This window comes from Canis lupus, chromosome 26, assembly GCF_003254725.2.
Source record: "Canis lupus dingo isolate Sandy chromosome 26, ASM325472v2, whole genome shotgun sequence".
NCBI lineage: Eukaryota > Metazoa > Chordata > Mammalia > Carnivora > Canidae > Canis > Canis lupus.
The window spans coordinates 16,956,700-16,970,121 of NC_064268.1; the positions used below are offsets into that span (position 1 = coordinate 16,956,700).

At 44.5% G+C, this 13,422-nt stretch overlaps 1 protein-coding gene and 1 long non-coding RNA gene across 5 annotated transcripts in view; one reads left to right on the forward strand and one right to left on the reverse strand.

Annotated features, from left to right (window-relative positions):
• Positions 1 to 5,776: 5,776 nt before the first annotated feature.
• The window catches only part of SPPL3 (signal peptide peptidase like 3), a 140,313-nt gene continuing 132,667 nt past the window's right edge, over positions 5,777 to 13,422 (reverse strand). For all 4 annotated transcript variants that reach the window (XM_025474227.3, XM_025474226.3, XM_025474225.3 and 1 more), the window contains 5 exons: positions 11,164 to 11,270; positions 10,603 to 10,766; positions 9,629 to 9,828; positions 8,271 to 8,380; positions 5,777 to 7,586 (listed from right to left, as the gene is read on the reverse strand). In XM_025474227.3, coding sequence (XP_025330012.1) covers positions 7,515 to 7,586; positions 8,271 to 8,380; positions 9,629 to 9,828; positions 10,603 to 10,766; positions 11,164 to 11,270 — 653 coding nt within the window. In that variant the 3' untranslated portion in view covers positions 5,777 to 7,514. The remainder of the gene's footprint in view (positions 7,587 to 8,270; positions 8,381 to 9,628; positions 9,829 to 10,602; positions 10,767 to 11,163; positions 11,271 to 13,422) is intronic.
• On the forward strand, positions 8,378 to 12,630 carry LOC125753688 (uncharacterized). Its single transcript, XR_007406069.1, has 2 exons — positions 8,378 to 8,589; positions 10,046 to 12,630. It is a non-coding gene; the product is annotated as an uncharacterized LOC125753688 (long non-coding RNA).

Sequence of the window (13,422 nt, forward strand, 5' to 3'; positions counted from 1 at the left end):
TTCTGCCACTTATCAGTTGGTCATCTTGGGGGGCTTGCTTGGTGAGTTCCTCTGTAATACTTGTGACAGTAGCGGCACACACCTCAGAGGACTCTTGTGTGGTGGTCCTGCTGTCTGGTGTGTGGCTATCATTTGCCAAGGCTCTCACTATCAAAATTCTCCATGTTGCATTTAACTAACTGTCCTAGTACTCTGAGCCCTTGGATCATGGTTGTTTCTCTCCTTGCTCCAGGTCCTCCTCTAATTGCTAAGCCTGGCAGTCATGTTCTCAGCCATACTATCAAGAGAAATGTTGGGCAGGGCTGAAGGCAAAGTCCAGGACTCCTCCTCTATTGCCAGGGCATTCCTTTGCTCAGCTGGAAACAGGGTCATTTAACCAGTTATTAATCTACACTGTCAATGATACCTCAGGCCTGACTTCCTCACCTTGTCCTGAGGATAATTTTCAAGTGCTTTGCTGAATCTTTCTATCTACTCTGGCTCCTGACCCTCTTCTATATCTTGTGGACTGACTTCAGCCAAGTGGCTTTGAATGACACTGCTCTTTATTTTAAAATAGACTGGAAGTTTGACCCACTGAATCTTTTGTTCCAAAGGTATTCAAGAAAAGCCTACAGATTTGGGAACTAGTACAAGCCCACAATGACTGACAGGGTGGCTTCACAGTGCAGTGGTTAACTTTTCCCTTAAAACAAGTAGCAGGACTCTAAAGCACACGAATGTATAAGAGGGCATAGGTAGCATTTATTACAGAAAAGAAAATAAACACACACAAAAAGAGAAAACATCACCATTGGTTTGTTTGCAGAATCTGGTTAGAGGTTGATATCCTTGGCCTTAGGCAGCCAAAATGTTAAGGACCTATTAGGCAGAACCTATCCCAGTTATTGCAAAGAATAAGAGGCCTCTTGTAAGCACCGCTGTTTGTTTTCTGTGCTGGGGACACATCATGTTTCTGTCGTGAGTATTCTGCTCAGTCTCAGCTGCAAAAAAAATTTAGGCCTAAACTGACTAAGAATGGCTTAAGGAAGGCCCTACAGGCTTTGAGAGGCCACTCCTTAAACTTAACAAGGGTGAGGCTCACCCCTGGTCCCGCCAGACATCCTAGGACTTGCAGGGGTGGGAAACTGCTACACTCACTCACCCAATATCCCTGCTTTGTACCAAGTCCTTCAGTGTGTACAGGTAAATGTCAAGACCCTGAACTGGCCTAGTTTTATGGTAAAGATCCTATTATCTATGGAGAATCCAGTTTTGAAAGCCCAGACTAGGATTCAACTGCCAGGCCTCCATTCACCCATCAAGAGTGGAAAAGATCACCAGTTTTCTCAGTGATCAGCTGGAAGCATTTACAGAAGCTGTAGTTGTTTCAATAATCAAAGCTTGTGTATCTGTTTGAATCTGATTATTTTAATTGCATTCTAACACCATGAAGACCGGTAAATTGTGTAGAGTACATGAAAACAGGCCAGAAAAGTGCCTAGTATTTGTTCAGTACTTTAAATAAGGCACCTTCATCCCCAAGGCCCAGAAGGGCTTTCTCACTAACCCCAGGCCACATGTGGCTGTGTGAGGACAACTCTGACAGATGCCTAACCACACAGAATGTCGTGGGAGTCATTTTCCTACCTTTCACTATTGAGAAGATCTCAGTATTGAAAGCCTTGGGTAATGTACATTTCTACCTTTAAGACATACCAAGTTCTTTAGTTTTAGCTGCTCTACTGGCTAAACCAGAACTCTTCTCCTCCTCTTTCCTCTCAGTTTTGGCGATTAATTGTTCAGGTCAAAAGCTGTGGAGTCACCTTCCAGTCCCCACCCTGCAGTGTGGCAGCAGGTTCTTCCTACCTCCTAGTTCCAGCCACCTTGTACTGGATTGCCTAGCAGGAGGCCTACTGGCAGAAGAGCTCCGTGAAAACCATGGTGAAAGCTGGACAGGATGGCAGCAGGGAGACCCACTAGGTGACATCTAGTGGCACAGGTCCCGATTGCACCTGTGGCTGTTGAAAGGCACGGGCACTGGAGTAGCAGAAAAGTGTCTCTCCATTCCCCAAGCTTCTGGGTAGGCCTGGGGTTCTTGGCCCAAGTGAGCTGGCCCATCAACTCTGGCCAAACCTGCCAACAGCCTTACGGAGGGCAGCACTCTTTCCACCACTGTCAAGTTAGCAAGACCATAATTTATCATACAGTGCTTTGTCATCTTAGAAGTCAGGGGTATTCCTTCCCATACTACCAAGTCCTTTACCTCTCTCTTGAAATTAGGTGTCTGCCTTCCCCAGGAAGCCTGTAAAGCAAGGCATAGCTGTCCCAGGATGTGTTACTATATACCTGCAGAAATGCAAGCGCTAGAAAGTCCAGGTGGGTTGAATGAACGGTATCATTAGAAGGTGGATAGGTAACTTGCACCTAACTTTTAGCCTTTGTGGATGAACCTTTTTCCATTGAAGACTGTGGATTTCTTCATTCTTCCAGTTGGTGGTGTAGCTTGTTTGGGGTGTTTTCTGCAGGTATACAGAGTGTTTGGCAGGCAGAGGAACTGGCATTCAAAATCTTGAGGCTGGAATGCTGGCACATGGCCACCTTACTGCCCCTTCTCCATCTCTTTGTTCTGTGGACACCCACTTCCTGTCTTTCATTCCTCACAAGGCAAAAGCCCACTGCCTGGCAGATTTCCCAGCTTCCCGTCTCAAGCTTTGTTTCCTCCAGTCCCTACTGGTTCCCATTCCTCTGTCGTTTTGGGATCCAGTGAGAATCTTGGGACTTCATGGGGGCTGGAGCATGCTCATGGAGTTCTCTATTTAAGGACCTCTCAGGAACACTGTTCACTTGCAAACCAGGAGCAAGTTACACAGTTTCTACCCAACAGGGGATAGACTTCTTGGAACTTAACTGATAGGGCAGCATCCAAATTGGAGGAGCCATAAACCAAGTCTGAGTCTGCTGTATGAATCTTTAATCACTCAAATATGTAAGAGCTCTATATAGCACACCAAAGTGATCACTATGAGAAAGCACTGCATAAAGTTAGAATTTCCACAACTGAACTGCTGGCTCTTACTTAGTAAGATTTCTAAACCATGCTGCATAGAGATAATGTGCTCAGTGCTTCTTTCAGTTGTAGTTTATACATGTGGTCAGGAGCACTGGACTTCTCCTGTACCACAGTGCAGGAAAAAGGGGTTAGCTATTTTTATAGCCTTGCTTTCAACTTTGTTGGGGGCATCCAGTCCTGTGTGTAAACATTCCCAGCTATGTGCCTTTGCTGTTTATAGGAAAGCCCAGAGTCATGGGTTGAAAGCTCTAGATTCCATTTGCCAAGGGTGAAATAAAATGGAGTCACTTAAGTCAAGGAGTTTTAAAAGGATCTGGGAGGCCATTAAGGAGGTGGGCCTTATGCATGTCCTCACCAGATGGAACCATGAACTTTTGAACTGAGCTAAACCGCAGATCCTCCCAAGGACTCTGCATGGATCTGCAACTGGCTACAGTAACAGACTTTTGTTTTGGGGGACAGTCTTAGCAACCAATTATGTTCAGCCAAGATTAGGCTTCTGCCACCACCAATCAGAATGCTTTGTAAGCAATATTGATGGCCTTTTTGTTTTAAAATAGCTTCTGGTTTTTGTTCCAGTGGGACATTATTTGAATTGCTACTGAAATGTGTGCACCCCAAATTGCAACTCTGATCCCAAATAAATGTGCTTCACTAAATGCCTCCTGACAATTTCAGGTTGACACACTCTCTTGAACTCAGTGCTGCGTTGCTGAGTGAATCTGTGTATTGGGACAATGCTCCCCATATGTGGTAAAGCACCCCCTGCAGTAAGGATCGGCTGTTTGGTTTTGTTTGCCGGAGCACCCAGTGCCTGACACAGCTTAAGTTGAAACAACTCTGAATTACCTCCAGTGGATGGGAAAAGGCTTTGAATTCCAAGGGAAATGTTGAGGAGGAAACAAATTATGGCTGACATGGCTGCAAGGAGAGGAGTGGGCAAAGTACTGTTCTGGGAGAGGCTCCATACACATGAGGAGTTAAGAGTCCAAACTTGAAATCATGAAAAGTTCATTCAGTCTTGCAAACAGAAAGTGGTCCATAAATTGCATAGGAATAGAAATAATTTCTGGATAAAATACTTACCTGGCTTATCCCTCCCGGAACAGTGAAGAAGCCTGAGTTCTACGGCCAGATCTGTAGGACTTTATACAAACTCCGGGGCAAGGCTGTCACCTATAAGAGCCATCATTCTTGAAGTGATTTCATTGTTGGAAATTGCGAAGGCAATGTGACAGAGTGAAGGGAGGAGGCTGTCCAGGCCAGTATGCACTGGAAGACCAGAAGTAGGATGGGCTGCTTTTCTTCAGAGCCCGTACTGTCTACCCTGCTTCTATGGAGAAGAATCGCAGTTGACGTTCTTGATGAGTGCGCTTCATGTATATACAAAACGGCTACATTCCGAGCCTCTGACGTAAATGTTGGCCTTTACCAAGCACAAATGTCTACATACAACACTGGATCAGTTAGCAGTAATGTGAGAGCTGCTATGCAGACATGGCAGATTCTATTTTTGACACTTTATTGACAAAACAGAACTCCCTTCCCTCCACCCTCACAGAGAACTAACCTTTTGTTTTTCTTGTCCTTAACAGAACTTACCTGTTTAACCAAGGCCTGTGCTGGCATGCTACAAAGTAATTTAGATAGAAGCTTACCCTCCCACCACCCCCCAGCTCTGGCTTGAACTATGCCTACACAAGGAGTTGTGTAGCTGTCTTACTCAGAAGAGCAGAAGCTGTAATAACAGTAATGGAACATGCTAGGCTTTGGATAAACTTTGCTGTCTATTTTCATCAGCTCCAATTAGAAGAAAGTTACTATGAGTGAGAGTCCCCACATGCAGTCTCTTTGGAGGAAGAAGAACCTCAGACTAGTGAAGAAGGAATAGGGTCTGTGCCAAACTTTTGTCAACATGCCTTGCCTAATGGAAGACTTCCTAGAAGACCCTAGAACTCAGAGCATCTGAGAAACCACAAAAAAAAAAAAAAAAAAAAAAAAAAAAAAAGACATAAATATGTATTGGCCAAGGGATGGGAGAAGACTATAAGGAAAGACTGAAATTGTGTGCTGTAACTGCAGCCTCCCATTCCCCACCTCCTCTTGCCCAAAGAGCACTACTTTCAGAACAGGGGAAATTCTAATGTGTCTTCTGTGGTTAAAACAAAAGGAGTATTTGTGGTTCCTCTGCTCAAGTTTTAAGGGCTTTGAGGACTAGCAGCTGGAATCCAAATTACATTCAGGGACACGTGTGGGTATTTTTCCCCTTAAACCTGCACAGGAGCAGAGATAACAAAAAATTGTATTTTCTGTCTGGAATTTAGTTTTTTTACAAAAATAAAAATAAAAATGACCAACTGCCAGGATAATACTTCTAACCATTACTGGCACTTACCCTTAACTGGAGTCATTTTGGAAGAGTCCCCCAACCCATTCCCCATTTAGCCATTAACATTCTCAAAGGGTAAGAAAGAAGTATAGCCGATAAACAGCGAGCACACAAGTGTACCTGTGGCCTTCACCAAATTCAGAGGCTGTTTTGAGTTCTGTGGACAATGGAAGCTTCAGCTCTTTGACATCTGTAAGAATGAACCAGAGCCACAGGTGACCTTGTCTGGAGATAGACAGGGTCCTCCTATCTTCTGGAATAGGCAGAGCAGGTAGGAGGTGATGGTAGCTCTGTGTGGTACCAACAACCAAAAGTGAAGATGAGGTGACAAAGGCTAGAAAGGAATCATTTATTAAAAAACAAAAACAAAAACAAAACAACAAAAAACAAAACAGCCCTCAGCAGGATTTGAAGACACAACAGAAGAAGGCACCATCCTGATCGCTTTATGCCCCCATGACTGCGCGACATGTATCTGCTTATGAGTTCTGTCCACCGGGAAGCACAGCACACTGGTTCATTGTACAGGTCAAGGTAGAGGCAGGTCACCTGCTGAAGGGAGAAACCAGGACACGTGGGCCCTTTTCACCTCTGCTGTCAGGTAGCCAGAGAGGCAGGCTTCTCTCTGCCTCTACAATGGGCCATTTCTTATGAGGCCAGGGCTGCTGAGACAAAAGCAAGCTGACACGATCACACTAGGTACTACCAGAATGCCTGCTTTCCAGCAAGGACCATAGCATGTGGTTGGATTCTAAGAGGAAAGAGCAGCTTGCTCCTTCTGCAGTGCCTGGAATGTAGGGCCCAGCTCAGAGAGGCATCTGATATTTGTCCCTAATACCCAGTTGTCACCACAGGTAAACCAACACTATAATCACAACAGCAAGGACAGGATCGTGTTGCTTTTTTCCTTTTTTTTCTTCAAGGAGTGAGGGCATGGAAAATACAGCACACCAATGAAACAAAATGCCAAAAAAAAAAAAAATACAAAAACAATAGAAAATAGAAAAATGTATTTACAAGTAGTACATTACTATGATCAGAAAGCACAAAGACACCTGCTGCTATATTACATGCATTGGTTCAAGAAGAAACTACTAAAAATCCTGCAAGGGAGAAGCCTGTAAAAACAAAACAAAAAAAGGGCCAAAAAGTTTGAACTTTTCATCCCTAATTGGCTACACTGATCAAAACCAAACGAGAGCCCCCGAAAGTCCATGAGTATATCAGTACGAATACTATACTGGTTTTTAACTGCACGTTCAGTTGTGGAAGGGAGAGACAGCAGCGTATCCATATACAAGGAAGCCAGAGTAAACTGCTCTACATGCTAAAAATTACAGCAAGTCCCTGTCTGCTACACAGCATGATCTTAGCAGGTTTTAATTTTTGTTTATTCATATATATCTATGTGCGCATGTGTGTATGTATAAAAACCGTGCCCTCGTTCACTGTCAACACAACATCTGGGTGGACATGAACTCATTACAACAAATTCTTATGTGTATTGTTGTAAGAAGTCACTCAATGTCTGTGGATTTAATAAGTCACTTCACACCACAGAAAATATTTAATAAATCCAAAAAAAGGAAAGAATATAACGACAGAAGAGCTTCTGTCTCAGTTCTCTGAAACTGAGTCCCCCATAGGAAACTGGTCCCAAAGTTCTTGAGGGTTCACTGAAGAAACTTCGGTTTGCTAATATTTTTCATCCTTTTAGTGTTCAAAAGGTATAGAACGACTCTTCGCCCTTGTCAGTTTTAATCAGTCATATCTCCATCCCCCACAGGTAACAGTCTGGTGCAGATTCATAAAAATGGGGGAAGAAGGAGCGCTGGGGAGGGCCTGTCACTTCAAGAGGGGCTCCACCTCTACAACAGCAGGAAGAGAAAGAACCAAGCAGGGCTCCAGCACCTCGCTCCTGCAAACAAGCTCCCTGCAAATGCAAAATCCAGTCACACGTCAGTTTTCTATGCAGGTACATCTCCGAGTACCAGGCCAGCTCTAAGAGGAAACAAAACCACGCGTTGACAGAAAAGGACTCAGAAGGCCATTCTGGTCACTCTCTGGGACCCATCATACTTCCAGGAATCGGGAACTGCTGGACTTGGAGTGGAATGGCTCAGACCACATCCGCCGAAGGTCACCCTGGGGAAGAAGGAACTTTACTAAGTAATGAATTTAAAAATGAGTCACGCGCATCTACAAGTCCTTTCTGATTCTTGATCTTAGATCAGACTGCTTCTGTGGAGAATCAAAGAACATTCTAATCTTACTCACTGAAAAGTAACCCACCATTCTTTGAAGAACTCACTAGAAGAGCTCTTAGGCTCCTCAAGCAAAGAAAGGTGTAAGTTCTATCATTTATGAGTGAGATGCTGAGGCCAAGTTAGTTTACCTCTCTGCCTCCTTCTCTGTAAAATGGGTATTATACAAATCTTGTAAATCAGGTAATGCTCCAAAGTCTAGCTGTAACCATACATTTCTTAAGTATTTCCAAACTTTAATGCAGAATATTAAAAAAGCTGGTAGGTGACAAATACGGTGCTGCTTTTAAGGGAAATAGGAAGTCTCTGTAGCTGAACTCTAGGGATTTCAGTTAGTTCATCCATGACCAGGTGGCACAGTAGTCTAACTCACTAGCATTTTCTGCCAGTGACTGCAATAGGTTGGAAGATACCTAATACCAGGTGAGCAAAGTCCACCGACCCACCGTCAAGATCAAGAGCTCCAAGGCTCAAGCAGACCCACCTCCGGCAAGGAGAATACATACCCCAGTCCAAGGTCAGTGCCAAGTTACTGCTTTCACAGGTTTCTAACTGCTTCTCTCACCTTTAAATAGGCCATCGTGAGGAGCGGCAATAAGGTGAATGGCACCAAATAGAGAAGGGCGGGCTGAGCCGCTCGGTGAATGCGGGATGCCACGGTCGCAGTGAGCAGACCTATTAGGGAAGAAACATCCATGAGCAATACCGAGGGACCAGCCGTCAAAGAGGAGAGCCTGCTACCTGGTTGCTACCTGCTGGGGCCCTGACAGGACAGCTTTCCTGTGGCACATGCTGTCCAGTGGCAAGGGCGTGAGAAGCTCAGCAATGGCAGCAAAAGCAGTGTGCAGCAGTGCAGCTTGAAAGTCCTACAATTCCAAGGACCTGTGAGTGGCCCATGCCCCCCTCAGTGCTTAGGTTCCTGGCCCAAGCCTTCACTTCTGCCCTGAGTGTGCCTGGTCCTCCTGTCTCGGGTGGTATGTAATCCCAGACTTGGAGGAAAAAGCCCTGGGGTCAAATCTTGACTTGACCAGTCTGCAACTTTTGTTACTTTGGTCATGCATTTCACCTCTGAGCTTCAGCCTCCTCTACTGTGCAATAGGGCTAACACCACTCATCCTAGCAGTCTCTGAGCCTGTGTGCTGAAATGAACCACTCTGCTGTAACCACTGTAGGTACAGACAGGTTCCCGCTATTCCTATAGCCCAATTATGTGGGTCTCTCCCTGTCTGTGTACAAATGAGTTGTCTATGGAAAAACTGGCCCACGGAGAATCTGAGGTTAGAGGTGATAGACATGTTAGGACCAATGAAGGGAAATACCTATTAAATGATGCAGGAAATAAACATGACATTGGTTAACCTCAAGCTGAAGATTTAATTAAGCACACAGACTGATCCACAATCATTGTGTGGTAGATGTTCCTGACTCTGAGGCCTGACCATAGTCTTCCCACAATGTTCTTCAGACATGCTGTTGGATAGAGAAGCTGGGCGGGCCAGTATACACAGCACCTGTCATTTCATGGGCCACTGTTATTCTTTCTCTGTGGTTGACTATAAGAGCAATGAGAGTTGCTACTCTCCTTCCATCTAGCGTCTGCAGCTAAAAAAAACCTGATTTAACTCCAGGGCTTGGAGGATAGTCAGAAGGGATCACAAGCAGGCTCTCTGGCTCTCTCTCTCTCTTTTTTTTTTTTTAATTTTTTTAAATTTTTTTTTAACTTTTATTTATGATAGTCACAGAGAGAGAGAGAGAGAGAGAGAGAGAGAGAGAGGCAGAGACATAGGCAGAGGGAGAAGCAGGCTCCATGCACCGGGAGCCCGATGTGGGATTCGATCCCAGGTCTCCAGGATCGCGCCCTGGGCCAAAGGCAGGCGCCAAACCGCTGCGCCACCCAGGGATCCCTCTCTGGCTCTCTCTTACCTACAAAGTATCCAATGAGGGTGCAGTGAAAGTAGGAGACCTTCTGCATGCGTCCAGAGATATTGGCGGGTCCAGAGGCACCACAGGAGTCACCATTGGCTTGTTTTTTGTAGTTGTCATAACGCAGGACAAAGCACAAGAGGAGTCCAGGCATCACGATGTCCCCAATGCCCAACATAGAGAAGTGACTGCCAGTGGAGCTGGAATGTAGTGTCACATGTCAGGGATGCCACCCTCAACAATCCCATTTCTCCTCCTCCTGTGCAGAGTTGTCTGTCAGCTGTTTAAGAGGTTGGACTTATCTGAATGGGAAATGGAAATCTCTAGAGGTGGAACAACGCTAGTTTGTAAAAGTTTAGAGATTACAAGCCATAAGAGCATTGGCAACAGATGTCTTTTTTTTTTTTTTTCCAACAGATGTCTTCAACCAGGCTCCTCCCTGCTTCCGGAGAGCACCTCTAAAGTGACTGCTAAAGTCAGCTAAGTAGTGCTTCCTCGAGAAATGTCAAGCAATTCAGTATTTGTCACACATTTGCTTCTGTGACTTTAAACAAGCACCTGACTACTACCAGAAACGGATATTAAAGCAACACAGTATTTTTCCAAGACTATATCACCAGCAACTGTAGAATTTTAGCATTAGTACATATTTTTACAAATATTTTAGAAGTAAAAAAGATCCAGATTCTTCTGTTGATTTCCTCCAGCCAACTCTAAAATATGGTAACAGAAGTAACATATGGTTGTTTGATAACATTAATAATAAAAAGCAGCACCTGTATCATTTAATGATAAATCTTTACAAGTCAAATCAACGTTCTTCTCATTTGTAAAATGGAGAAAATAACTCACAACGCTTTTCCACTCTAGGAGAAGAATACTGATAATAAAGACTAATTGAGGGACACTGAGGCACAGGGAGACAGTGTGTTCACTGCCTCATCACAACAGGAGGCCCGACGTGCCAGTCCTACCTTGGGAAGACCAGTTTTCCAGGCAGAGACAGGCGAGGAACATCACGTCCAACATTGGGCCCTAGGTGGAGCTTCCGGGATAGAACATCAAGGGGATTGTCAGCTGGTTGCGTGGCCACCTTCACCATGACATTGCTATTGAAGATGTAGGCAGAGAAAAACACCTGCCGAATGCCAAATGGAGAGACATCTATAACAGAGGAAGCTGGAAGCAACCTAATTTCAGCATCAGCCTTCTTTGTTCTTAAGAGCAAAGTCTCAAAATACTGCAACATCAAGCTATTTTGATGGCATGCTTGGAGGAGAAAGAAAATCTCTGCTCCCAGGGCAGAGAACCTTGTCTGTCTGCTCTCTCCCCTACCCCTAGAGATACACATGCACTAACTGGTTAACACGTCTCAACAAACAAAGGCGTGGACAGATGCCTGCTCACATGTACAGTTCAGGACTGGAGAGAGTGATCTTAACAGTTCACTGTTAACAACAGTTAACAACTGTCAGGAGTGAGTGCTCCAATTAAACACCAAAGAGAGCAGTGGCTTCAGGGAAACAGACTCTTACCCAAAAGACATCGTAGATTAGAAGCCCTGAGAGAAGCAGGCAGGACACCTTGAGGCTGGGCAGGCGGACAAAGGCGATCATGGCGACACAGAGACCCATGGCCAGGGCTGGGGAGGAGACCACAGACATTGGTCAATGCAGAGTATGGGCTCACCCTCCTCACCCTCCTTCCTCAAGGTATTCTGCTTAGAAACCTAACAGTTTGTAAGTCCCCTAAACAATCATGCAGCTCAGTTTAAGATGTTTATATCCTACTTGTGCTAAGTGCCCACTTTAGCTCATTTTGACTTGCTGGTCTTTGGGGATATCCCTTTTTTCATGTTCTTGGATAGTGCTCAACTGTGTAAGTCCCAGGAGATTCTGTTTTTGAATGATAAAGGTCTTGGCCAGGCCCAGTTCAGGACTTATCTGTTTCCTGCTTCCCCCATCCCAGCGAGGACTCGCTGCTCCTAAATGTACAGTCTGCCACACCCGAGGTCATGCACCCTCCCTTTTACTCAGCAATTCATTCTTATATCCTTGCCTTATTTTTTTCTTACACCTCTCAAGATCCGACATATACTATATGCATATATATTTAAAGTCTCTTTCCTCTCAACTAAAATGCCAGGTCCTTGAGGGCACGGTTCCTTGCTGCATCCTGGGAGTCCAGAATGGGTCAGGCAGGTGAATGGGCTCTCCCTGCCTTCCGCTCTCCTCCATTCTTCTGAAACATAGGTCTGACTAGATCACACAGCCATTTACATACTTCCCATGGGTTCTCGTAGTGGGATGAAGGTCCAACAACTTGGCAATGACAGGGACTTAAGGGAAGGCGCCCTTCATTGTGCAAGTCCCCACCCTCAGTGTGCAATGCTGTGGCTCTGTTCTCTAGCCACCTAAATATGATCATACCTCTCAACATCACTATGTTCCTTCCTATTCTCCACAGAAGGCCCTCTTCAAGAAGTCTTTCCTTATCTAATCAGATTCACTACCCAACCCCTTGTGATGCCAAAGAACTCTGAATCTCTCTCAACTTGTTCATCCATTCTGTAATAGTGCAAGTATTTATATACAAGTGAGTTTATTCTCTTCACTGGGTTCTCCTGGTAGACAGAAACCATGGTTTATTCTTTCTGTGAAGCCCCAGCACTTGACAGAATAGGCAATCAATAAATATTTGCTGAATGAATGGAAAATTATGTTCTGTCAAGTTTAAATTTCAAATTATTCTAAGGAAGGTAAGAAAAGCAAGTAAGGCCATATTACAGATGGATATCATTTTAATAGAACTGGTGGTAAACTGGGGCAGCCCAAGTGGCTCAGCGGTTTAGCGCCACCTTCAGCCCAGGGCTTGATCCTGGAGACCCGGGATTGAGTCCCATGTCGGGCTCCCTGTGTGGAGCCTGCTATTCCCTCTGCCTGTGTCTGCGTCTTTCTCTCTGTTTCTCATAAATAAATAAAATCTTAAAAAAAAAAAAAAAAGGAACATCCAAGCATGAAAAAAATCTCAAAAAACAAAACAAAACAAAAAAACAACTGGTGGTAAACTGTCAATACATGTAGCTAAGTGGGTAAATATAGCAATTTGGTGGACCCCGGACACATCAATTCAACTAATATTTGATGAGTTACTACTGTGGGGATAGTGTTGTACACACACAAGAAGAGATGGATTGCTATTCCCATCCCTGGAAGATAGCACTAAAACTGGGAAGAAGAACAAACGATCTCTATTCCCTGTCATTATTGTTCTCAAGTATTTGCTGGTCTCCATGGTGTGCACTGTAGTATGTGTTTTGGAGAGATGTGGTCAAACATAATTTCTGATTTTTATAATAATCTAGGATATGCTCCTTTTACTAGGATCTCCTTTAATTTTTTAGAAATTTATGAAAACAGAACCAAGGTCCCTAATACAATCAACCCATACTCATTTTTTTAATAATGAGATTTTCCATTATAATTATCTTTGGAAATAAATATTTGGCTGTGCTGTGAATCAATAGACAGGACATGGGCAGGGATGAGCTCAGCTGGCTTGAGGAACACAGTGGTCAGTGGGGGGAAGCCCCTGGGGCAGGGGCAGGGGTGATGGTGGTAGGGGAACAAGAAGTGATCTGTTCAGGAACTTACAAGTGCATATGTGGAGTGCAAAGCACATCAAGAGAACAAAGTAAGAAATCAAGGCCTGAGATGGACAGACAAGGGACAGGCTGTGGCCAGTGAAGGTCAAGGAACTGATAACTAAAAGAGGGATATGGTAACCAAAGGGAC